We start from the raw sequence: 27,099 nt of genomic DNA, 5'->3' as shown, positions 1-27,099 counted from the left end.
TGTCCTGTGGCGAGGAACCCAAACTCAAATGATAAATAAATGGAGAAAAAAAACCTCAGGAGAAACCAGTCTCAGCCGGGAGGGCCAGATCTCCTCTGACGTGTCATAGCTGCACTCAGTTACTTGAATTATATCTTAATATATTTTTTTGAAGTGTTTGTTAATATTAAATGTTAAAAAAACAAATGTATGAAATAAAAATAAAATTGTAATCTTATTTATACAATTAAAACTTTTTTTAGTTATAATAAATAAATAAATAAAATCTGTTTTCTGGTGCATTTTCAAGTGAAACGGAATTTCGAAGTAAAAAAATAGTGGGGGTGGCTTTTTTTTACTTCGATTTGATTGGATGTACAAAAACAGCCGTTGAAGTTTTAAATGGAACTGGGACCAGACTAACATTTGAAGGGAAGGATTGAACAGATTAGCCCAACCCGTTTTATTTTAGATGGATAATCACTAGACCGCGAAAGTGCAATTTTAGAATGTAATGTGAGTGCACATGAATAAATGCTGCGATATTTCATGAACAAATAGGAATAGTAATTTAGAATTTCACCGGGACTTCAATGTCAATAGTTTAAATCTCTCTTTTTCTCTCAGGGGAAGCGTATGGTTGGAGAGGACGGGCTGGAAGGCATTAATGATATGTTTCACGAGAGCTCAATGCTTCAGATAGAGAACAATAACCTGCGCATGCGCGTGAAGGCCATGCAGGTGACCATTGATGCGCAGGGAGCTCGACTCACACAGCTGCTCAGCGAACAGGCCAATCAGGTGCTCTCCAGAGCAGGTACAGCGTACATTAACGCTGCCCCTCTCCCTTCATGTCAAATGACCTTTGACTATTTCCACTTACATGCAGATGTTGGATGTGTTTCAGGTGAAGGTAGTGAAGAGATTGGAAATATGATTCAGAATTACATTAAGGAGATTGAAAATTTAAGGTAATGTGAATCATGCGATTTAACATTAATGTAAAATGAATATTTACAGTCATCAACACGACTGATCTTGTGATTGTGTGTCTGCGCTTCAGAGCAAAACTTCTTGAGAGCGAATCGGTGAATGAGACCCTGAGGAGGAACCTCTCGCGAGCATCCACCCGCCCTCCGTTCTATGGAGGTCCTGGAACGTTCTCTTCAGCCCTGCTGGGGGCCGATCCCAGCCAGGAGACCAACGACATCATCGATCTGGCCAAGAAGGATCTGGAGAAACTGAAGAGAAAGGAAAGGAAAAAAAAGAAGAGGTAATGATGGGTGTGAACTCAGTGGGGTAGGATCTCGAGGGGCTGTTACCATAGTAAAGGTCGGAGTATGTTAATAATAATTGCCCCTATGTGTAGCTGGGTAAAAGAGAGGCATTGTGGGATTTCTGTTAGTGTTCATGCTGATCTCTGTTATTTACTAAGATGTGTTATTACAATGCCAAGCATTATCATAATGTCTTTAATCCGGTTTAGAAATCATTTACAAACAAGAAAACTTTCTATGGATGTTTTTTTACCGCCATTAAACTGTATTTTTGGTTTCCTTATGATTTTTGTTATTGTTTTACACCCCTATTACAATGAAGTTGTTAAGGTTTGGCTTTTTTATGGGAAAACCACAAAAACGTGAAGTCATTGTGCAGGCGTCATCTGCAGAGAAGTGGAAATACAATCTCATTTGTAATTGCGAGTGCACCCGATTCGCTATGAATTTGGACACCAATAAAAATGGATGTGCCCTCGATTAGTACACTGTTACGCCCCGTTCACGCGGTCAGCTAAAAGCAGGGGCAGAGGGACGCAATCTCATTCATTTCAATAGAAGCTTGACATGAAAGACAGTGACTGTTGGTGACAGGAAGTGGACGTGTCTAGAGATGCAATGAAGTTGAGAATTTTTCAACTTTATGCAAATGAGTTCGACTTTCACAAGCTACAACCAATGGGAGTAAAGCAGTGGAGCTCACGTCATCCGTCCTTTGTTAGTTACTGCAGCTTTGGTTATAAATGCTTCTAGGACAACCAAGGCTAGGAACGCCTTCTAACAACCTCATACTAAGAGATTAGTGACACAGTGACACAGTCGCTGGCGTTGTGAACGCAGCTTTCGGGTATAAAGCAGTAGTTGAAATTGCATAGACTTAGAGAATTAGTTAAATAAATACTTTGCATATTTTAAACCATAGATACAAACACCCGAGATAAAAGATGAAAATTCTCTACATTTTGTGGCGGAACTCCATCACACTATGAAATCGGGTATGGGGACTATTTTGGACACAGCCTGGATTTAAGAGATGAGCTCACATAAATGCCTCCACAATTAGTAATGAACGGGACACACCAAACCCACACCAAAGACGTAGGAGTGACGAAATTGGACTGTGTTGCTTTGCATCATGTTCATGGTCAGTGGCGCCCCCAAGGGGGGACCAGGAACACCCCTTTAAAACACGGCTACCCTTATGGACCCCCCAACCAGAATGGCATTTTTTTATAATAATAATAATATTCAAATCATTTCATTATTACACTTACATAGACATTGACAAAGCAAATAAATAATAAAATATAAACTATATTTATACTTGCATATTTAAGGTTTATTTTTGGCTTGTCTTTCTTGTCTATCTGGCAAAACTGTCACTCTAGCAAAGGGCTTGTGAGAGTGGTTAGCCCCATATCAAACTGTGCGAAAGTAAAGACTTTTATTACAGTTATTTTTTGCTCCTCACATAAAGACAAAGACACATCTCTGATGGGCTGATAACTATTGTCCATCCATCTTCTTCCGCTTCATCCTTGGCCGGGTCGCTGGGGCAGCAGTCTAAGCAGGGATGCCCAGACTTCCCTCTCCCTAGACAATTCCTCCAGCTCTTCCGGGGGGACACCGAGCCGTTCCCAGGCCAGCCGGGAGACATAAGCCCTTCAGCGTGTCCTAGGTCGTCCCCGGGGTCTCCTCCCTTTGGGACATGCCCGGAACACCTTCCCGTTAAGGCGTCCAGGGGGCATCCTGAAAAGATGCCCGAGCCACCTCAGCTGGCCCCTCTCGATGTGGAGGAGCAGCGGATCTACTCTGAGCTCCTCCCGAGTGACCGAGCTTCTCACCCTATCTCTAAGGGATCGCCCAGCCACCCTGCGGAGAAAGCTCATTTCAGCCGCCTGTATCCGAGATCTTGTCTTTTCGGTCATGACCCACAGCTCATGACCATAGGTGAGAGTAGGAACGTAGATTGACCGGTAAATCGAGAGCTTCGCCTTGCGGCTCAGCTCCTTCTTCACCACGACAGACCGGTATAGCGACCGTATTACTGCAGAAGCTGCACCGATCCGTCTGTCAATCTCCCGTTCCATCGTTCCCTCACTCATGAACAAGACCCCCAGATACTTGATCTCCTCACTTGAGGCAGGAACTCTCCACCAACCTGAAGTGGGCAAGCCACCCTTTTCTGACTGAGAACCATGGCCTCGGATTTGGAGGTGCTGATTCTCATCCCAGCCTCTTCACACTCGGCTGCAAACCGTCCCAGTGCATGCTGAAGGTCCTGGTCTGATGGGGCCAGCACGACATCATCCGCAAAAAGCAGAGATGAAATCGTGTGGTCCCCAAACCCGACACCATCCGGCCCCTGGGTGCGCCTAGAAATTCTGCCCATAAAAATTATGAACAGAACCGGCGACATGCACCGGGAACAAGTCTGACTTACTGCCGACAATGCGAACCAAGCTCCTGCTCCGGTCGTACAGGGACCGGATAGCCCTTAACAAAGGGTCCCAAATCCCATACTCCCAGAGCACCCTCCACAAGATGCCGCGAGGGACACAGTCGAATGCCTTCTCCAAATCCACAAAACACTTGTGGATTGGTTGGGCAAACTCCCATGAACCCTCCAGCACCCTGGAGAGGGTATAGAGCTGGTCCAAGGTTCCATGACTGGGACGAAAACCAAACTGTTCCTCCTGAATCCGAGGTTCTACCGTCGGCTGGATTCTCCTCTCCAGTACCCTGGCATAGACTTTCCCATAACTATTGTTGCATGTTCTATTGATAACTACAATTTGCATTACTGTAAAATGAATCCATGAGTTGTAATTTTTTATTAGATCTAGGCGTAGTACATTTTTGTAATGTGTCACCCTAACATTTATACTGGCCCCAATTGGCCACCCCTTAAAAAAAATGTATGCCGCTGTACATGGGGGTAAAATTTCTTCATTTCTTCTCTTTCTATCTGTCTTTCTTTGTTTCTTTTCAATGTTTCTATTCCCTGACCTTTGACCTCTGACTGCTGAAGACTCCATCAGCTGCTGGATGACAGGAGAGAGGAGGATGAGGAGATGGAGGTGGAGGAAGACAGGTTTGTCCCTGTGTCACCCTCTCCCTCCTCGCCCCCTTTATTTACCCATAACCCACTTCTGCTTTCAACCTTTATATTCTCTGTTTTCATTTGTAGTTGGAAGCGGTTTTAGGATTTATATTTATTTATTTTGCCAACAAAGAAATAAACACAAAAAGTACAATAGTCAGTAATTAAAATCTAACGGAAATCAGTCAAAAATAAAAAGTATATCTACCCATCCACACAACCAACCATCTATCTATTCTCAATGCCTTTTATTTTAATGCAGTTTATATTTTTAATAAACGTCTGGTTTGATCAATTCTGTACAATTGCAGCAGATTGTCATTTACTTATACACTTCATAGAGTGTGTCAGCAAACACGTGTGGTGTAAGAACATGCAGAATGCACAGAAGAAAGTATGTCATATCAGTTTAAAGCAACATCAGGTTAATAAAATATGACCCAAAAAATATTTTCAGGTAAATAATGTCAATAAACAATCAACCTAGCACACCTGTAGATAATAGACCAATTATGAGACCGAAATGTTGTACGACCAATTCAGTTTATGTTTTTTGCTAGGACTGATAGTGTTTAGGATTTCTTCTCTTTTTGCTTGGGTAAATTATGTCAAATAGAATAACGTGTTCCCTTTTGATTCACTTCATCACTTTGTTTAATATTTTTCTAAATTATTATTTTGTATAATACGGTCATACCAATTAGAACAAATTATCCATATTCTTTCATTTCTGAACTTTCTGAACTTACTCTGACGTTTTGATCTTTTATTGGTCTCACCCATTCAGGTGATGCGAATTCGCAGGTCAGAGTTCACTAAACTTCAACTTTGATATGCAGCGAAATATATCATTTCCTTGGACGGGCTTGCGTTTTCGGTCTGTCGCATTCGTATGTGTATGAATGGAAATCAATAGAGGGAAAGGTCAAGTGTGACCGCGGCTTAATACTTTCACATTTGACTATGAGACTGTGATGTCATGATGTCTACGCCAGTAAACAGCGAAAAAAGAGACTATGTTATTAGGGACATGCAAGGTCTGGAGAAAGCTAAACGGAATCACATGAGGCACCTCAGCCAATCATATAACAGCCTCTAGACTCCTTTTTTTGCCTTCTGCTGAAGGTTGGAGGCTTTCCATCTAGTGTCTTTGATAACGGGAATATGACGCCATTGACAGGCGACTGCTAGACACGGCCGGTGTCACTGGTTAAAATTACAATTTTCTCACGATTTACAAATAGTTTGAAACATTTGAGAAATAGTAAGTTCTTAACCAAACAAAATATATCACACTGGCCTAGTGATTTTTTGATATTTTACTGCAAAAAAATTACAAGCTGCACCTTTAATACCGTGTAATTTTCCCTTCATCTTTTTTTTCAGATCATCTGCTGAATCCCTGTTTCAGTTTTAATCCATTTTTAAACACCAATTATGTGCTCTTGTTTTGTACAGATCGCTTCCCATATAAAAAAAATCTGTCTACAAATAATATCTTATTTCTGGTTTGTTGATTTTCCCATGCAGTGCTAACAAAGATGAAACACTTGACAGCGAGCAGAAGATCAGCGAAAGAGAGTCATCAGAACCGACCCATCACGAGACAGACGTGGTATGATCGACGCTTTCTTGCCCTATCAAAACCCATTGTGAGGGTGAAGCTGTCAATCATTCTATAACACGACTGACTTCTTTCCAACAGGAAGCCAGTGACCGCGAGGAAGGGGACGGAGAGGAAGAGGAAGAGGAGGTTGACGAAGAGGAAATGGAGGCGGACGAGAGCTCTGATGAGTCTGATTCTGAGCTCGATGAGAAGGGTGATGATCTTCACATAGGAAGCTATCTTAGGACACACCTTGTTTGATGTCATCATTGATTTGAATTTTTTTAATACGGTATTGACCAATCAGAATCCAGGTGAATTTAAAACTGAGATTAGCCGGAACAAACACAATAAACTTCATATGTCGCTAGTTTTCTTTGGCCGTCCGTTCTTTAAACATAAAAATGTACTAAAGAATACTGTTTTTGTGCAATCTATGATCCCCTGAGATTCATTCAGATTTTTGTTGTCATTGATCAGAGGACTTCCAGGCAGACCTGGCCAACGTCACATGTGAGATCGCCATCAAGCAGAAGCTGATCGATGAGCTGGAGAACAGTCAGAGAAGACTGCACACGCTCAGACAACAGTACGAACAAAAGCTCATGATGCTGCAGAGTAAAATCAGAGACACGCAGCTGGAGAGAGACCGTGTGCTTCAAAACATGGGTATGAACAGCAGCTCTTTCTAAATGCAATATACAAACGCCCTTCACGAACCTACTGCTGGTTCTAGTCTGGCTTGCAACGTGCTCTGGGGAAGCAAACAAATCGTTTTTTCATATGTTTGTGTGTGTGTGACAGGCTCTGCGGGGGCATGCTCAGATGATAAAGCCAAGCGCATAAAGGCTGAGTATGAGAAGAAACTCAGTATCATGAACAAAGAGCTGCAAAAACTGCAGGCGGCTCAGAAGGAACACGCTCGCTTACTGAAGAACCAATCGCAGTACGAGAAACAGCTGAAGAAACTACAGCAGGATTTGGTTGAAATGAAGAAAACCAAAGTAAGACTTGACTCTAGACACTAGATGTCCATTTAATAAATGCAGAATCATCACATTACGTTGTTTAAAACTGCACCACCTAGTGGCCAACTTTGTGTCGCGTTATACTGTCTGCACTGCACATATTTTAGTTTGAAGTGGAGTGTTGCTATGGTTACCGTTGTCAGGTGCGTCTGATGAAGCAGATGAAGGAGCAGCAGGAGAAGAGCAGAATGGCAGAATCCCGCAGGAACCGTGAGATCGCCACACTCAAGAAGGACCAACGCAAACAAGAGGTGCATGATGGGAGACCAAAAGGGATGCTTCTGGAAAGAGTCAGTGTTGTTTCAGTGATGTGTGGTTTTTCTTTTACAGCATCAGCTGAAACTCCTAGAAGCTCAGAAGAGACAGCAGGAGCTGATTCTGCGCAGGAAAACCGAAGAGGTGAAATATTTCTCTCAAGCAGGGCTCCAGACTAACTTTTTTCACCTGGAGCACAGTGGCCCCCAACTGAAAATTTTAGGGGCACAACCAGAAAATTTAGGGACACATACCGTAAATCAACATGCTAACCAAATCTACTAATTTCCACTGTATTACTAATAAATACTTTAATAATAGATGCAGAAATTACAATGTTCTGTTTCAAATTCAGTGTCACATTTTATTCTGCACTTTTGAAGATGCAACAACAAGGTAAACTGACAGCACCATCGCTGTCATGACAGTACATATAGTAAACAAAATACCATACATTCAGAATAAAAAAAGTGCTTAGTAACAAAGTGCTTAGTAACCTTTCGGTCATTTCACAGTTACAATGTGACTTTTTTTCGCCACACCAACCTCTGACTCTGCATCATCATCCGATGGTGACACTGTAGACTCTGGCACTGGTACACCAGCCGCAGGTCGGATGAACGAATCAATAGTTCGCTTGCTCATAGCTCAGACACACGCACATATGTGACCCTGGACGACAAAACCAGTCTTATGGGTAAATTTTTCAAAATTGAGATTTATACACCACATGAAAGCTGACTAAATACACTTTCTATTGGTATATAGTTTGTTATGATAGGACACTATTTGGCCGAGATATAACCATTTAAAATTCTGGAATCTGAGAGTGGAAAAAATCAAAATATTGAGAAAATCGCCTATAAAGTTTTCCAGAAGTAGTCCTTAGCAACGCATATTACTAATGATGGGAAATAAATGAAACTTACACCATTGATTTACCACAGCTTAAACTGTATACACACACAATTTCATAAAAATAATTCTCCAGGAACATATAAAATTTTACACTTGAGCTGGCAACGAATCATCATTAACAGAGGCAGATCTACATGCTAAGATGATGTTTTGTTTACATTTTGTCAGAGCAAAATTGGCATAACTTTGACATAAACAACTCATGAAAACCACTACTTTGTAAAGAAGGTATTTAAGAACGTTTGTGACTAACTGACCTGAACTTTGAAGAATTTTCCCACTCAAGCGGGTTGAATTCTGAGTCCGCAGTGAACACTTTGTATTCCTTCATGTCACGGAGTCGAAGCGATCTAAACATTGATTGAATTCGTCGTCTTCCGGGGCATCCCCTTATGTCAAGCCGGTCTCTGGACATTCTGTATTATCTTCCCAATGATTTGCGAAACAATCATTTACTAGGTACGTTAAATTATAGCTGTCATTAGCGTTTAGATTGAGCAAACGCGCTTCCATCAGAATCCATGTTTTGAAGCGCGATCATGACGGATTGTGTAGGCTACGCTGCGCACGTGAGACGCTATAGCAGGCCGTTGCTAAGAGGAAACAGGTTTGTTTTAACACTCTCTATTGGCTTACCCTTGTAATGACATAGAAGAGAGTAGATTAACTTGAAAGCGGAATCTCTTAACTTTACATAGATAGCAAACTTGAATGGGTAGTTTTCATAGAGCGGACAGCAGCGAGTTAAGTTTGTAGGCATGTTTCTGACCATTTTTTGTTCGCGATATTAAGGGATCGACTCACAAAAATAAAGTTTTGACATATTTAGGGTAGGAAATTTACAAAATATCTTCATGGAACATGATCTTTACTTAATATACTAACGATTTTTGACATAAAATAAAAATTGATCATTTTGACCCTAACAATGTATTTTCGTCTTTTGTCAGAAATATACCCGTGCGACTTACGACTGGTCTTGTTGTCCAGGGTCACATATCAGGTTGTGATGATATTTGTCTCCGTTTCCTTCCCACAGATGTTTACGCGCGCTCGATTATCTCTAGGCCCCTCCCCCTCCACGCATTTTAGCCACTTACAGTGGCCATTTCCTATTCTTCTCACACGCATTGGCCGCCTCACAGACAGGCATCACTCAATGAAACGCGAGTGTGTGCTCGCGTCTCGTGAGTATGTTTGCGAGTGTGTTCAAGCATGCATACTGTATAGACAATTCTTTGAAAAGGTATTTAAGGGGTCATATGACACGGCTAAAAAGGTTTGCTATGATTGGCCAGTTAACCAGTGCGTAGTGATTGGTAGAATACTGCAAGCATGAGACTGAAATGTAACGCCTCTTACCATATTTGGAATGTACCTTACTTGCGTATACATTTGGGCGGTCTTAGTCAAATCTCACCACTATGTTTTAGGCAGGTCAGGGTGAGGATTCGCTTTTAGATAGAATGCATCTTTTGTTCCGACACTTTAATTTTTGAAATTTTACGTGTTTAATACGGGCAATTTATATGACACCAAAGACACAGAAAAACAAGTATTCGCCCTTTATGACCCCTTTGATAGCCTGTTTGCACTATTCTGTTTTATACCTCGAGCGTCTCTATCTCTTTAATACTATAATAAAGCCATGTTCATAGATTTAAACATAAAGTTGATGTTTCCCAGACAGGGATTATTTTAAAAATGGACTAGACTTTAGTTAAATTAGGATATTTAAGTCTTTAAAAAAACATATTTTACAAAAACATTACTGGTGTGCATCTTAAGACAAAACAGCCTTACTGATAAATTTTAGGATTTGTCCGAACAAGTTTTATTCGATCAAGAGACTTCTAACATTTAAGTTAGTCTGGGACCTGTCTGGAAACCACCCTTTAGGGCTTAAACCTAGTCCTAGATTAGTTTAAATGTAGAAGTCAAAAACATTTTTATTAAATAAAATGTTAGTTTTGCCATGAAAAAAAACATGTTTGTTTCCAAAATATATTTGTCTACTAACTAATTTACAACATTTAAGCATTAACTTTCAGATCAAAAGTTTTTAAAAACAGCGAGAAACATTTCACTCAATTGTCCAAAAACTTTCGACCAGTATAGTATTTAGGTGGAAAAAAAGATATGGTTACCTGCATAAAACACAGATTTTTTTTTTATTTCTTCGATATTTTCGAGATGCTCATGTGAGTATTTCTGTCTGTCAGGTGACTTCTCTGAGGCGACAGGTGCGGCCCATATCAGGAAAGGTCACAAGGAAGGTGAATGATCCGAGTCAGGACTTCTCTTACAGACCACCTGCAGGACGGGCTTATCCGGGCTCTAATGGAACCAGGTACAGATACAAACACATGCAACAGAATACATGTGCACGTTCTCTGTGACTGACATCTCTTTTGGATTTAGGTTATACCTCCGGAGGCCATTTGGAATATATTCTGCTCGTGTTGCTCGCGGGAAATGGCAGAGTGTGGAACGCCGCATCTCTGATATCATCATGCAGCGGATGACCATTTCCAACATGGAGGCAGACATGAATCGTCTCCTAAAGGTAAAAATGAACATAGGTTTAATATTATAAATATGTTGTTTCTGTCTTAATGTACCCATGTAATATAGAAATTAAGTTCATAGGTTCATTGATTCCATTATTATAGGTAAAATACAAGACAATTTGAAATCTGTTTACAGCAACGTGAAGAGCTGACACGGAGGCGTGATAAAATCATCAGAAAGAGAGAGAGACTGCTGGCAGAAGAGCCGGAGGAGGAGGAGAAAACTGTTCAGTCTCTGAATGAAGAACTAGAGTCACTGCTGGCCAACATCGACTACATCAATGACAGTATCTCTGACTGCCAGGCCAACATCATGCAGATGGAGGAAGCCAAGGTCAGTCAGCTATAAATCAATCAAAATCAAGGTTTTTTAAGAACTAAAAACTCTAAAATACAAATGAATCGGATAACTACTTCTCTGTGATTACTCTAAATAAAATGACACATGGATTTTTTCTACGTTTGTAGGAGGAGGGCGACTCTGTTGACGTCTCAGCTGTCATTGGCTCCTGCACTCTGGCTGAGGCTCGATTCCTTCTCGATCATTTTATGTCCATGGCCGTAAATAAGGTATCAGATCACAGACCCTTCATTGTTTCTATTTAGCTTTACGTACTCAAATCTAAATGGGATCGGATGTTTTCAGGGTCTACAGGCGGCTCAGAAAGAATCCCAGATAAAAGTGTTGGAGGGCCGTCTCAAGCAAACTGAGATCAACAGTGCCACTCAGAATCAGCTGCTCTTCCACATGCTGAAGGAGAAGGCCGAGTTCAACCCGGAACTGGACGCTTTGTTAGGGAATGCTCTTCAAGGTAGGAACATGCCTCCTGATATATAGACTCCACCCACAACATCTGTAAGACATCTGCTTAAGATCTGGAGATCTGGAAAACATTTGCTACGTAAAAACATCTGCTAAACATCTTAGAAATGTTTTTTACACAAAAGGTGTAAAAGGGGTCCATGACAGCACATGTACATCTGATAGACATCTATTTGATATCTGCATTTTCATCTGCAAGACATCTGGCAAATGCTGTTTGCTCATCTGCCCTACATCTCTGAGACGTCTGCAGTCAGATGTTATATAGATCTCTAGAAAAGGTCTGTAAGATGTGTATGATTTAGAATGGATGTACAACAGCTCTTTCTAAGATATTTTTATACAGCAGATGTTTTCTATATCTCAATATCTTTAGCAGACATCTTACATCTTACAGATGTACCTGTGCTATCTGGAGTAGTGTTCAATCAGGGTTCTGATACAAAAACGGACCATACCCAGCTAGTAACATGTCACCTGCAAGACGTCTTCTGGGAGAACTGGGAAACATCTGCCGTGTAAAATGATCTGCTAAACATCTTAGAAAGAGCAGTTTTACATCCATTCTTATATCTGACAGCGGATGTCTCTAAAACGTATTGCAGATTAGCAAACTATTGTTTGAGAAGTGGGGGGGACACAAAATGGGGGGAAATGTTTTTGATTTGAATCCTATCACAATTTCAAAATACCTACATTTTGCGTTGTTTTTGATTGTTTAAATTGATTAAACCATGAAACGTAAAGGTGTTTTTATTGTGTATCAAAAGTTGATGTTCATGAAGGGGGAAAAAGCGAGTATTGACTGAGAAAAGGAGGAACACATGGCTAGTATACCTTGACTTTCTAAAATAATTAAAGAGCTTTAACGTACCTAAACCACGACCAGGGAAGCCCATGTTTCTGTCAAGCCCTGTCATATACACTAACTGCTGTTAAAATAACGAGTCTTTATTAAACTAAAAAAGTTATAAATCATGCATTACGCTCATCTTCGCCATAGAAGTCCATTATAAGGAAACAGCTTATCATAGCCTAACGAACCAAAGATCATGTAAAAACTAATTTTTATTAATTTCAATACAAAACCACTTTATTGAAAACAGTCTTTCAGTGATCTATTTTTACAGTTTGCTGCTATGACGGCATGTGGTCAAAAAGCTATTACAGACAAATTTGAAAATCAGGGGGACACGAACGGGATCATTAGGGGGGACATGTGCCCCCTGTCCCCAGTCGAAATTACGCCCCTGATTGCAGATGTCTTCCAGATGTAAATGTAGATGTCAAATAGATGTCTACGAGATCAGACCTGCTAGCCTCCAATTGCGCTTGCCCTGGTTAAACCAGCTTGCCTATACCTCCCACTCCAATAGAAGAAAGGACCAGCATTCAAAGCAAACCAGTCATAAGCAAGTTATATGAATCCTCTCTTGCAATGTTTTGGCAACATTCCTTTAATAGCACCAGGCTTTGTCTGTCTTTTTTTTTCTTTTGGACAGATTTGGTTTAATCTATCTATTTTTGATTTCTATGCTGTTTTTCTGTTCCCCTGTTGGCTGATTTGAAACAGAACTAGGTAACATGCCCTCGGGTGAGTACCAGTAGCCATACACTCTCTCTAATGAGTGCATTGTTACCACTTCGGACTAACCATGGGCTAGCGGTCCCCTCCGCAGGTGCATGAGGCTTCTGTTCATCCTTCCACACCTGCTCTAGCATTTTCATTTTAAACCACCAATCCCTAGCAACACGCTACTAATAAGCATTAGCATATGTTTCAGTCTCAGGGCAAGAAAATGTGTGAAGAACCTTCCAGTAGGACACATTTTTGTGCCATATACTAATTTCCGTCCTGTTTTACTGAATTATCATTTGTGTTCCCTCATTTCTCCTCTATGCAACTTTGTTTTGCGCTAACTCTGATGATAGCATCTTTTTGGTTGCAGACAATATCAGGTACTGGTTTGGATCAGCGTTTCAAAGAAACTAAAGAAACTAGCATGGTAGCGCTGGGCTTAATTGATTTGCTTTCTCTTTTTACTACCACAATATAGAAGAAATCTCTTTGAACGTTGAGATATTAGCATCAAGACGATTTTGCTTAAATTAACTTTATTTAAATTCAAATTAACCTGTCATCACAAGGTTGTTAAAGACCCCATGAAATAAACATTTGAGTTTTGTGAATTTCAGTTAATCTTTGTTAGCATTGACTCTTGTCAGTACACTAGAGTACTCTCCTGCAAGTTAAAAACATGAAACGTTTAGCTTTTGGTAAAATACACATTGAACGTTGAGATAACAGCATCATGAGGATTTTGCTTAAATTCTAAGTACCTTAAAGTCTTCACATTTGCAATTTATGTGACAACTTACAATGCATTCAAACCCAGAAAGCACAGGTACGTCAGTAAGATGTCTGCTAAAGATCTGGAATACATCTGATGTGTTAAAACATCTGATGAATGTCTAAGAAAAGGCAGTTTTACATCCATTCTAAATGATAAACATACTACAGATTTATTCTAGATGTCTATATGACATGACATCTGACAGGAAATGTCTAAAAAATGTATTGCTAACGTAAATACAGATATCAAATAGACGTTTTCGAGATGTATGCGTGATATCAGTGAAGTGTACATTTTGTATCTCTTTAACTGTTAACGCAATACTCCACCAATTTCAGAATACTTTTCCGAGATTAACAAAATGTTTCCCAAGCTTTCCTATAAAAGGAACTTTAAAATACTGGGAAGAGAATTGACAAACCATTTCATGGGGTCTAAAAAAACATTTAACACGTCTGTGATTTCTGGAAAATTAAACTTGTTGTTTTTCTCCGTTTAGAAAATGGCGATGACAGTAGTAGCGACGAGTCGACACAGAGTCCTGCTGTGGAAGGAAAGTAAGTTAACATCTGCTGTTGATGAATTTAGGCTTTAAATATATATTTATAATATTGAAAGAATATCAATATCTGTTCCCATGATGTAGCACCCAGGCATCAGACCTTATGAAGTTATGTGGAGAAACCAAATCTAGGACTAAGGTATGGTTTAAAATGCATTGAACCCGTATTTAAATCTAGATGTATTAAGGTACAGTAGTGAATGGCAGAAATGAAGACCTTGGTAGTTCACCATTATGCCTTGGATTGCCCAAAGAATGTTCAATTTGATGCATGCAGGCAAATTTTCAAAGTAACAACTTGCATATCTACATTCTGATTTAACATTAAGATTTAATCAATTTTTGTATTCGTTACTCAGGCCCGGAGAAGAACCACTACTCAGATGGAGTTACTCTATGTTAACAACAGCGACTATGGCCCAGACACACCTGTCTCTGTACACCCCATGAGTGAGACATCCGATGGGACTGCAGACCTGGAGTCTGCTGGAAATACAGTTAGAGACAGGGACTACATGCTTCCCCCTTCTAGCTTGTCCTCTAGAATGGGTAACATGTAAGTTTAGGCAGATACTCAATATATTTCAATACTAATCTGGTCAGCGCTTACTAACTGGTCCACCATACTTCATGCATGGACTAAATCCTCCAGCTTTATATTTGCCCTAAAACATACATTTCCTCATCAAATGAAAGTGTCGTCCCGTTGAGAAAGGTGTAGTGATGATATACCGATCTTTTCTGTTAGGTTACAAATACTGACAGTACTTAAATATCCATACTGTCACATTCTGTTTGGCTTCCAGCTCAGACATTCATCATAAAAACAATTTGGTCTCCTTTAACATAGTGCTTAACATAGTGTGAATCATTTGTTTGTCTTTCATCAAGCATTCATCGTTTCTCAATGACCAAACAAAATGCTGACAAACTCATCCAAATTTATCCACCAGTTAGGTGTCCTACTGAGAAGCAATGAAATAACCCAGTGGTTCTCAACTGGTGGGACGCAACCCAGAAGTGGGTCACAAGACCCCTCGAAGTGGGTCGCGGAGTGCACAGTCTAAGAAACAACCTCAACAAAAAAAATCACAATTTTAAATGTTTTTCTGATGTGAGACTTTTATTTTGAAAGACATGCGTGAAAGCTGTTGGCAGATGCCTGAGCGAGTGAGCGGAGCGCTCGCTGTCCCAATTCAAAACGCGTTAAAGGTGCCAATTTTGCAGTAAAATATCCAAGAGCCTCTAGGTCAGTGTTATATATTTTGTTCAGATGAGTACTTATAATATCTAAAATGTTTCGAACTACTTGTAAATCGTGAGAAAATCGCCATTCTAAACAGTGACACGGGGCTGTGCAGTCGCCTGTCAATGGCGTCATATCCGCGTTCCCCTTTGTTACCGCCTTTACTGATGTAGAAACCGCATGACTACAGATTCGTGGACAAATGTTGAAGTCAAGCAAGCCACTAGCTTGTTTCGAGCATTCACAAATTTATGGACCACAATTATATGCAACATTTATTAAACTTTATTACTTTACCTCATCAGCTAACATGATTTCTCATTTCCGTCTGATTGATGGTGGTGGAGTTGAAGACAGCATATCCCATAATTCCACGATCCTTCACAGTGTCATCAACCTATGCCATCGTTGTTGTTTTGATCGTTTCCCCCCTTTAGCGGCGGTTTTTACAAACTGTAGCTTTAAGGTGAGATGTTGTAAGGCTGAATGTCAGTGTCATTATTCTATCTTTATCTTCTTAACTTGTTACAAAATAAAAAGTCTTTCACCTCAGAAAAACTAACTATCTTGTCCTTTCAGACTTTATAAGGTGCTCTACTCACTCACAAATTTTTGTAAGTACTTTGTTTTAGTGACTTTTTTAGCAGATTACATGATGTCATATATCCTAAAAAAATGGTCGCAGCTTGATGACCATGGGAAAATGTGTGGGTCCCGTGGCCAACCAGTTGAGAAGTACTGCAGTACTTTACTGCTGTAGAAACCGCATGACAATGAAATAACCCATTTAATTCCCCTTGAAAACCAAATAGCAAAGTCAAAGTTAGACAACCTCTTGTCAGTAATGGTAAATATTTGCCAAATCCCTGTTTCAACCAGCTTATGCTGGTTTGGTATGTTTTGATGATGGTTTGTGTTGGTTTAAGTTATTCATGTGCTGGTTTAAGCTGGTCCTTAGCTGGTCATGTGCTGGTTTAAGGTGGTCAAACCAGCATCAAAACGTACCTGACCCAGCATCTGCTGTTTTTCTCAACAGGGATGTTTGCCAGGGAACTGCTTGGCAGTAGTGTTTGATAGTTGCAGAATGTTTGCCATAGAAGTCCTTGCGAGTACCTTTGCCGAAGGTTTACAAGAAAACTGGTTACAAGTAGTGGTTGGTGTTTGCTGAATGTTTGCAATAGATCTCCTTGCCAGTATTGGCAAGATATTGGCAAAAGGTTGTCTGGGCAGAGGACTGTTTGCAGTGTAGATAAATGCTGAATGTTAGTAGTATTGGTAAATATTTGCCAAATGTTTGCAAGAAAATTGTTTGCCAGAGAACTGCTTACCAGTAGTTTCGGATTGTTCATTATTGTAAAAGATTGTGCAGGTTTACCACAAACACTGACTAGCTGTGAACACATGGCGTGACAGGATTGGCAAAATTGAATCACAAATAGCTATCTGTAAAGGTTCATCTGACCTCTTAAAGCGACAGTTCACCCAAAAATGAAAACGCCGTCATCATTTACTCAGCGGCAAGTTGTTCCAAATCTGTATAAATGTCTAAAAAACGATGTTTGTAAGAATGTTAGCAATTTTCAGTTCTGGGACATCATTGACTACTAGAGCAGAATTTGTCCGACTATGATAGTGACTGATAATATCGTAATATCCTTCCAAATTTCTTTCCCTGTGTTCATCCGAAAAAATAAATGTATTTTTGGGTGACCTGTCCTTTTAATCTGGATTTATACTTTCAAAGAACACTTCACCTTAGGGCTTATGTGTTTACTTTAGTATGCATGCTGTCCACCCTTGTGTCGCGGTCGTTTTTGGTTAAGTCTTTGTTTTTATTTTATTTCATGTTTTTGTCTTTCATTGCAAATGGAAAAGTAGCAGCTCTGGCAACAGACTTCCAGCAGGTGGGCAAAAGAGAGTGCCAGAACCATCCCCTCTCTCCCGCAGGAAGACTTATGACAAGGGACAGGCCCTGGCCGACAAGGCTAAAGCCAAAGAGATCACACAGTAAGAGCTAGCTCCCCCAGTGGCAGAACAATACTAGTGCAACTTACATTTAGAAAAGGGTTTGGTTTGATGACAAACTACTTTGGAAATGGACAACTCTGGATCTGTTAGCAACGTTCCTTTCTTAGATGAAACATCTGCTCATTTGACTTTAAAAAGCACGCTGTCTGACTGCTATATAATGTGACACGGTTTGTGCTCTACCAGACCCAAACCTGTTAAAAGAAAGACTGTCAGGTGAAGAATGAATGTCATGGAAAACCATGTGTAAGTCAACTGAATGGAAGTTCTTGCCTAACAAACGCTGACTACTCTGATTATTTGCATATCTTTTGTTTTTACATTAAGAGTTTAAAAAAAATTAGATTTTATGTCAATGTATTTTGTTTTGTGTCTACATTTGTTTGAGGGTGTTTATTTGTCTTTATATACTACAAGTTTTATTTTCATGCGACCTGTCGTGATGGGATCGGCTCAGATCCTTCTATTAACCTCCAGATGATAAACAGGTTTTCAATCAAATGGATCTATAGATAAGATCAGGGATATACAAAAATACTCTAGGAAAAGAAATAAAAGTCCTAAAAAAGTTTGAGGATTGTGAAAAGACCAAAAAATGTTAGAAGCAGTTAGAATATGTAACAATTTATATTTATCTAATAACATGAGAGGACATCTGACCTTCTCTGACCTTTCCTCAAACACAAATGACACACCCTTATTAATTTTCCTTTATTAATTGTTTTGATTCTCGTTGTTTATACTGCATGGGCATTAATATTGTAAGGGATGTCTATTGGCGCGCATGTTGTTTGTTTTATCCATACACCATGAAGTCATTTGCGTCAATACTGTTGAAATCCTTTTCATGACATTAATGTCTTGAAATACATGAGATTAAATGACTAACTGTGAATTGTGGTTTGTTGGCGTGTGTCAGAGGCGTGATCAACCCTGTTCCTATGTCAAAGAGCAGTCGCGCCAGCCCTCTGCAGTGTGTGCATATAGCAGAAGGTCACAGTAAAGCTGTGCTGTGTGTCGACTCCACCGATGACCTTCTCTTCACCGGATCTAAAGGTCAGAACTAGACCTGTGTCTGTCAGTATTTAGTTTAGCTTTAAAAACTTAAATTGTTCCTAAGCCCTTCGCAGACTGTTCCTAAGTTTCTTATATTACACAAATGTATTAAGTATTAAGGACATGTTTATTGTGTGGTGCTCCTCTTTCAGACCGGACCTGTAAGGTGTGGAATCTGGTCACGGGACAGGAGATCATGTATCTAGGTGGCCACCCCAACAACGTTGTCTCCGTGCGTTACAGCTCCAGTCTGGTGTTCACCGTCTCCACCTCATACATAAAGGTGTGGGACATCCGAGACTCAGCCAAGTGCATCCGAACACTCACGTGAGTCAATCCCGATGTCAAACTGAAGATTAAAGGGCTCAGCATACTACATTCGACAAAAAAACGACCGAACAAAATCAGGTCCAAACTACAATTCGTTTGAATAGCTCGCCGCTGCAAACCAATCATCACTGGATCCGAGAAAGTTTGTGTTGGCCGGAAAACACCCACGAGCCACCATTGGTCCATGGCCATAACGTAGTAGGTGGGTGTGTTATGTAGCGCCACCGGGTCTGTGGGAAATAACGCGTCATTTTATTTTGCTGAGGTGAGGTCAGATAAGGTCTACATTAAAGAGATGGTACAGATGTACCCACATCTCTACGATCACTCTCGCTACGTGCGCAGAGGCTATTTGCATACGTCATGTAAACCCCGCCTCCAGAATCAAAGGGGTGTTGTGTGGTTCGAAAACACTATTCCGTCTCTCAACGATTTCGAGCTTCGTTGTACCCCAAAACACAGACCAGTCGCAAACCGTCTTTAAACCTGTAGAAATTGACAATACTAAAACTAAAATGTTTATTCATAACATTTGCAAGAAAACTGTTTATTAAGTATTTTTACTTCTACACTGTTACTTTGAAAAACAAAAACAGAAAGTAAGACAAGTAACATTCGTTTCATGGGCTCTAATATTCAAATACAGTATTATTAAGAAAATAAGTTTTATTTTATTTTCAGCATTAGTATTTCAACAGTGAGAATCGAATTAGAAGCATTTTTATTAAAAATACGTTTAGTTGTTATTTATTTACTTCCTATTTATGTTCATCACAATTCATGTTGAATTCAAATAAATATGAAATTTGCTTTTAAAAAAGTTCATTTCCAGATATTGTTATTTATTAATGCATTCATTTTTGTATAGGAGGGGGCGCAATCTAAAATCTTGCCTAGGGCACCAACCGAGGCTGGGCCCTGACTGTGGTGTTTAATGTGTAACTCTTAATGTAATCATTGAATGAAATGGTCAAATGGTCTGTCTGTGGTTCAGTTCATCAGGTCTGGTGAACACCGGTGACATGTGTGCTGCCAGTACCAACCGTACCGTCACCATCCCGGCCGGAGAAAACCAGATCAATCAGATATTTCTGAACCCGAGCGGTACCGTTCTTTACGCTGCTGCTGGCAACTCTGTACGCATGTGGGACCTGAGACGGTATAACTTCTGCCCAGCACACTAACAATTACTATATACGTTATCTTCTACATTTTATATGAGTGGTCCTTCAGTTATGGTTCAATTAGAAACTTCCTTAATAAACACTTATCTCGCAAAATTGGTCTACTAAGGACCATAGTGTTATTTTTCAAACATACAAATTTCATTGGCACAATATTATTTGGTTTGTTTCATTCTGTGGTGACATTATTGGAACAAATTTATTCATTTCGTAGTTTTACTATGTCTGTTTTTATTCGTTTTACTTTATGTATCTAATATTATTTCGTCTTAATTGATCATAATGTCACAAAATGAATTATTAATACTTCATGATTGAAAGTCTTGGTCAAAAGTAAAAGAGCTGGTAACACTACAACAAGGTTGTATTTGTAATCAGTATTAGTAAATGCATTAGCTTACATAAACTACCAATGAGATTTTTGCATTTATTAATCTTTGTTAATGTTAGTTCATGTCAATAAAGTTTCAACTTTGATTAAAAAAAATGTGTTTGTAATGTTAATACTAACATCAACTTTTAATAAATTAATAAATGCCATGGAAGTGTAGGTTATTACTACAGTCTTTGAATAGTCACATCTGTCGATAAAATGCGTTTAGAAATTAGCAAAAATAAATGCTTAAGGTACGTTAAAAGGTTTCTTAGACAGCTTTAAATTGACCTTATAACAAAAAGAAAACAGTTGTTAAAAATCATTCGATAAAACTTAAAAAGTGCCTTTAGTTAAAAAAAGAACTCATATTGATCTGTTTTTGTCAGATTCGTGTCTACGGGGAAGTTAACAGGTCATCTGAGTCCTGTCATGTGCTTGACTGTTGATCAGACCTGTAATGGACAAGATCTAGTTATCACAGGCTCAAAGGATCACTACATTAAGGTGTGTGTTTCACAATTATCATTTGGAGGAAATTTCCATTGAACATCATCTAAATAGCCCTTGGCTGTTTTTATCCTGTAGATGTTTGACGTGAGCGAGGGTGCTGCGGGTAGCATCAGCCCCACTCATAACTTTGAGCCGCCTCACTATGACGGCATTGAATCGCTGGTGGTTCAGGGAGACTGTCTGTTCAGCGGCTCCAGAGACAACGGCATAAAGAAATGGGATCTGGCTCGAAAGGACCTGTTGCAGGTAAACCATCATACGAGCTAAAAGTGTCAATTAGCAGAAAAAGTACATGAAACTGATGCATTTACATTGTTTTAAACCTTTGTGGTGAAACGAATAAGAGTATTTTATCATGTAACATACAGTGACATTCAAAGTGTCTTGAAAGTAAATATATAAGAACCAGAAACTATTATAAAAATACTTTACATGATTAATATGCTTTTCACAGTCTTCTAAAGCCATTGTGAGGAATTGGCTTAATGTGTTTACATTTATCATTTGGCAGATGCTTTTATCAAATGCAACTTGCATTGTATTATACACTCACCTAAAGGATTATTAGGAACACCTGTTCAATTTCTCATTAATGCAATTATGGTGGTGGTGTAATGGTGTGGGGGATGTTTTCTTGGCACACTTTAGGCCCCTTAGTGCCAATCGGGCATCGTTTAAATGCCACGGCCTACCTGAGCATTGTTTCTGACCATGTCCATCCCTTTATGACCACCATGTACCCATCCTCTGATGTCTTCTTCCAGCAGGATAATGCGCCATGTCACAAAGCTAGAATCATTTCAAATTGGTTTCTTGAACATGACAATGAGTTCACTGTAATGCCCCCCATAGTCACCAGATCTCAACCCAATAGAGCATCTTTGGGATGTGGTGGAACGGGAGCTTCGTGCATCCCACAAATCTCCATCAACTGCAAGATGCTATCCTATCAATATATGCCAACATTTCTAAAGAATGCTTTCAGCACCTTGTTGAATCAATGCCACGTAGAATTAAGGCAGATCTGAAGGTGAAAGGGGGTCAAACACAGTATTAGTATGGTGTTCCTAATAATCCTTTAGGTGAGTGTACATTTGTTTCTGACTATGTGCTATCCCCTGGGATGTAAACCCATGATCTTGGCATTGCTAGTGCCATGCTCTAACCACTGAGCCACAGGACAGATTTTATATTTTGAAATAAAATAGTTGCCACGTGTTGTGCCAGATTCTTCCTTGCGAACACAGGCGCGCCAGTTTAACACAATTTTTCTAGCATTGAAAGGTGTCAGGCAGCAGCAACATTCTTGATCATATTCATAAAACTTTTATGGTCCCCAGAATATTTTGTTGTATTAAAATGTAAATATAATTTTATAAATTCAAAGAAAGAACACGGCTTCTGCTTAAGAAAGCATTCAAAGAGTTAATTTACTAAAATTAAACTAAAATACATTTAAAAAATCATGTTTTTATTGTTAGTTAGCTGTGTGTTTTTTCTTCAAGTTATTATTACTTAATCAAAACAACCCAACTGCAGTTTGATTGATATTATTTGGAATGCACAGTAAAAAAACATGATATTTTAATCATCTGTTGGTTTTAGTCCTTTTTATACACATCAATTGTGCATAGGTTTCACTTTGATATTGCATTTTGAACAAATACTTGGAAAACTTCATCAAGATTAGAATCAAAATTGATTTGATGTGTAAATAAGCGTAACAGCACCCCCTACCATAAAACGGTAAAAAGGCGGAAAGACGAAAAAAAAAATTCAACAGTTACAGTTTTTGTGTCCACACCAACAGACACACCAGTTTCTTGTTAGCTTACAAGTTGCAGTTTTGCAGTTTACAAGTATTTTTATTGTCAATGTTATATCATCCATCCATCCATTTTCTACCGCTTATCCGAACTACCTCGGGTCACGGGGAGCCTGCGCCTATCTCAGGAGTCATCGGGCATCAAGGCAGGATACACCCTGGATGGAGTGCCAACCCATCGCAGGGCACACACACTCACTCATTCACTCACACACTCACACCCTACGGACAATTTTTATGTTTTATCATATGTCGGAAAAATATCTTAAAGTGATTCTGACAATATTGTTCCTCTGAATCATTATTTAGTTATAGTTGTGGCATAAACGTCACTATTCTCCTAAATTAGACACATTTTAAATCTTTTAGTTTTAGTTACAATGTACTTCTCACATTTATGACATAAGTCTTGTTTTGACGAAACAACATGACAGTCCAGACCGGCACACGCATCATCATTCCACACACAGATAGTGTAAATCCTTCCTCAAGTAATTAACCAATCAGATGATTAATCAGACCTGAGACATGACAGGAAGAGGCTAATGAACTCATCAGGAAGTGACTGGATCCGAACTCAGACGGTGTGTTTGTACAGGTTTAATGAGCTGTCATGTGTTGCTTGATCTACAGCAGGTACCCAACGCTCATCGTGATTGGGTTTGTGCTCTCGGAGTCGTGCCTGCGTCCCCTATCCTGCTGAGTGGCTGTAGGGGAGGAGTTCTCAAACTCTGGCACACGGACACGTTGAGTCCGTTCGGGGAGATCAGAGGTCACGAGAGCCCCATCAACAGCATCTCTACCAACAGCAGTCATCTGTTCACAGCCTCCGAGTGAGTGTTGTAAACATAAGCAAGCAAATACAATCACATTTTTAATAATACTTGTTCATTCTATCGTAAAACTCCCATTCATACATTAACACACACACCCCACATTTCTTTGCAGTGACCGGACGGTGAAGATCTGGCGCGCGAGGGGGAGTCTGGACAGCGGTACAGATGTCACTGACACTGCCGATGACATCGTCGGCAATTGACAGAATGCAGATGCCCCTGCAGCGTTACCATGGTAACTATGGTAACGCTGCTGCCAAAGACTTTTGCACTTTGACCCCACTACCGAAATGTGGATTTCCACTTGATTCTCTGGCCTTCTATTCGCATATGAATCTGCTCACTACGGTTCTTTCGGACATTTCGCAGCATTCACTGCTAATGCTGGAGCATCGTTTAAGACGCAAAATCAACGTCACATGCTAAATAAAACTCTTTGTCCTTTAAATAACCAGGCCAGCTCAGATAATTCTAACAATCATCAAGACGGCACTGAAAGCGGACACGCTGACGTTCTGATGGAAGTTCGGAGGAAAGGAACCGGATCTACTGTAGCTGGCTTCAGTATTCTTGTTATTGGAAATGTTCCAGAACGTCAGGGAGCGTTGTGTCTGTGGAGTACTCAAGTGGTCACGTTTTAATTTAATGGAGTAATTATTAAGGATTTTACATGAAGAAATTGAAAGCTAACTTGATATTTTCATGCCAATTAGTCACATTTTGATTTCTTCAAATAAATCAAATTTTTATTACTGTAATGTGAAAAAGATATATAGATTGTTTCAATTATTAAATGACCATGGTAGTATTTGCGACACTGAATATAATTTATAACAAACTAAATTTTTTACATTTACCCTACAGAATAAAAACAACTTGCAGCCACAGTTTAAAGTAGATTGATTTTGGGGTGCAACCGCAGACTTGGCAACCCTGTTTGTGCGCGATATCCTTTAAATTTAAAAAATCTCGATGGTCCTAAAAAAGCTTCATTTTCTTAATGCAAAATGTCATTTCTTTTTTCTTTCCTTATCATCTAGAGTAAAAATATGACCTGAAGATGTTTTTATAGTGTAGGCTTCTAGAGTCATCTGGAATCACTTTGATGTTCAATTAACAATATTGTAAACAATCTTAACAGCTTCAGTAAATCAGTAAGTACAGTAACAATATAAGATGTTCTCTCATCACTCTTTACAAACCTGTTCTGTGTTTCTGTCAATATCCATTAACCTCTTTCCTCTGATATATTCCTGCTGCTCACGTATGTCACTGAAGTCTATGGGTGTGTGTTGTATTCACTAGATACTGTCCTGCATATATACTTTATCCAGATGTGAAAGGGGAATTACTTGTGCCTGTACCACTTATCTACACTACATAAAGGCCTGCTCACTGCAGATCACTACATGTGCTATAGTTTACACATCAGACTGTCTCTCATGGTGTCGTGCTAGATGAACATAGAAAGACTGACTTGAACGCTTATGTAGGTCAAATCTGTCTAATGCTTTATTTCTGGCCATGCTTTGGCTTTACTGAAAGCATATTTATGATGCCTGTGGTTGAAACACAATGGGCCATAGAGATTTGAATGTCAGGTGTCAATTGAATTAAATGTCATCTGTCAAAAACCTGTTGTGTGTGCATCTGTGTTCAGTGAGACATTTTATTTAAATTACTATAATAATTAATGTGTTTAAAATAAAAGTGGACCCGCCGGTCTAATGTGTGAAAATACAAAATACCATAAATACAGTTCAGACGCTCAACGGTATCTTGACAATAGTCAATTGTGACAATAATTAGCCTATGTTTCTAATTATATTTCATTAAATATTACAAAAAGAACTGAAACGTAATGCCTAGCTTCAAAAGCTACACATATATCCCATGGGCCATATAATGGAGAATATGGAAGATGATAAAGATGTAAATATTACAGTATGGCTGCTTGTTAAATGATAACAGTGTATGGTGACAATGACTGTCAACTTTGAAAAATCCATACAGCTCCTGTACAGAAGTATAAAAACATGATCATAATTATACATTTAAAAGACCAACATGACTGTTATAACAGAAAATTCATTTTTATTGAAATAGATATTTATTTTTATAGAAATGAGACTTGACACAGACAACTTATTTTGTAGTGCATTAAAAAACATTTTATACACGCTGTGTATTGGTGACCAGTACTGGCCACTAGAGTGCAGCACTACTACAGTCATTGCTAAACGTCACGTGTCATTTTATGTTCTCGTTTATAAAACAACAGCGCAGGTTGTCAAATGTAGGTTTCTCAATGCATATGAAGCATTAGGCTATGTAAAACAAACAATGTTTTGTGTTTCTATGTGTCCATCTATTCAATCTTTAAATTGACAAGTTATTTGTCACCCGTGATCTTTTAATCGGTGTAATTCGCACCTCTTCCACACCTGGGTTCTCCAAACCAAAAGAAGTGCGTCATCTGTGCAGCTCCCTGTTTGGTGACACGGACCTGTCAATAGAAGCATGAAAATCAAAGTGAAATGTTTATCATTTATTTATTCTATTATCATTCTTCATTTATTATCATTTATTTTGGTCGTGTGACAAATGTTCCCTCAAAAGAAACTAACTTTGTTGCAGGCTGCCCATGTCAAATCACAGATAATAACACAGTAGGTTATTTCTTATTTCAGTTTATTCACTCTCATAATGAATGCATCAGTTCTTAATGTCAAGCAGTGAAAGAACGTGCCCCATACCGGGGTTCACGAAGTAGGATCGCAAGGCCACGGGGGTGGGGTCGCTAAATGATTTCCAGAAATATTTTTTTATTAGAAATAGCCTATTTAATCAAAACGTGTAACAAAATATAAAAGTATTAGTTAGATTAAAACCATGAAAATAAAAAGCCATATCAGCCCCCCCCTCGGTCGTTACCCCTGAGGTGATTACGTCACACTAACAACATTAGGTCCAGCAACTCAATACACAACACCACGTTAAACATTCCCATATGTGCACGCAGATTATTTCTCAGCCATTAAGTTTAGAGTATTTATATTTGTCGAAATGAAACGTAAGTGAGGACAGCAGAGAAGCGCCGAAGCGTCCTCAGGTACGAAAAGAGGCACATCCACCAGCACTCGAATCTATGTGATTAAATTTGACATTTTTTATGGTTTATGTATAAGAATAAGCAAAGTAATGAGTAAATAACTATAATATAATATCATATT

General features: G+C 39.3%; 1 protein-coding gene across 10 annotated transcripts in view; it reads left to right on the top strand.

The window, feature by feature from the left end:
* kif21a (kinesin family member 21A) overlaps positions 1-25,482 on the top strand; it is a 59,739-nt gene extending 34,257 nt beyond the window's left edge. For 2 of the 10 annotated variants that reach the window (XM_056739344.1, XM_056739337.1), the window contains exons 9-35: positions 607-796; positions 887-950; positions 1,043-1,252; positions 4,288-4,350; positions 5,890-5,974; positions 6,065-6,179; positions 6,446-6,634; positions 6,770-6,969; positions 7,137-7,244; positions 7,324-7,392; positions 10,389-10,516; positions 10,588-10,732; positions 10,873-11,070; positions 11,205-11,306; positions 11,383-11,548; positions 13,133-13,153; positions 14,413-14,470; positions 14,560-14,614; positions 14,835-15,031; positions 17,600-17,728; positions 18,669-18,805; positions 18,958-19,132; positions 20,130-20,294; positions 21,082-21,199; positions 21,281-21,451; positions 23,664-23,863; positions 23,979-25,482. In XM_056739344.1, coding sequence (XP_056595322.1) covers positions 607-796; positions 887-950; positions 1,043-1,252; positions 4,288-4,350; positions 5,890-5,974; positions 6,065-6,179; positions 6,446-6,634; positions 6,770-6,969; positions 7,137-7,244; positions 7,324-7,392; positions 10,389-10,516; positions 10,588-10,732; positions 10,873-11,070; positions 11,205-11,306; positions 11,383-11,548; positions 13,133-13,153; positions 14,413-14,470; positions 14,560-14,614; positions 14,835-15,031; positions 17,600-17,728; positions 18,669-18,805; positions 18,958-19,132; positions 20,130-20,294; positions 21,082-21,199; positions 21,281-21,451; positions 23,664-23,863; positions 23,979-24,069 — 3,549 coding nt within the window. In that variant the 3' untranslated portion in view covers positions 24,070-25,482. Of the gene's footprint in view, positions 1-606; positions 797-886; positions 951-1,042; positions 1,253-4,287; positions 4,351-5,889; positions 5,975-6,064; positions 6,180-6,445; positions 6,635-6,769; positions 6,970-7,136; positions 7,245-7,323; positions 7,393-10,388; positions 10,517-10,587; positions 10,733-10,872; positions 11,071-11,204; positions 11,307-11,382; positions 11,549-13,132; positions 13,154-14,412; positions 14,471-14,559; positions 14,615-14,834; positions 15,032-17,596; positions 17,729-18,668; positions 18,806-18,957; positions 19,133-20,129; positions 20,295-21,081; positions 21,200-21,280; positions 21,452-23,663; positions 23,864-23,978 lie in introns of all 10 variants that reach the window. The other 8 variants (XM_056739338.1, XM_056739336.1, XM_056739345.1 and 5 more) reach the window with 5 other exon arrangements.
* Positions 25,483-27,099: the final 1,617 nt, after the last annotated feature.

Source organism: Triplophysa dalaica, chromosome 24 (assembly GCF_015846415.1).
Source record: "Triplophysa dalaica isolate WHDGS20190420 chromosome 24, ASM1584641v1, whole genome shotgun sequence".
In the NCBI taxonomy this organism is placed as follows: Eukaryota; Metazoa; Chordata; class Actinopteri; order Cypriniformes; family Nemacheilidae; genus Triplophysa; species Triplophysa dalaica.
The sequence above is the reverse complement of the archived record's forward strand: the minus strand, read 5'-3'. Positions and strand labels throughout refer to the sequence as shown.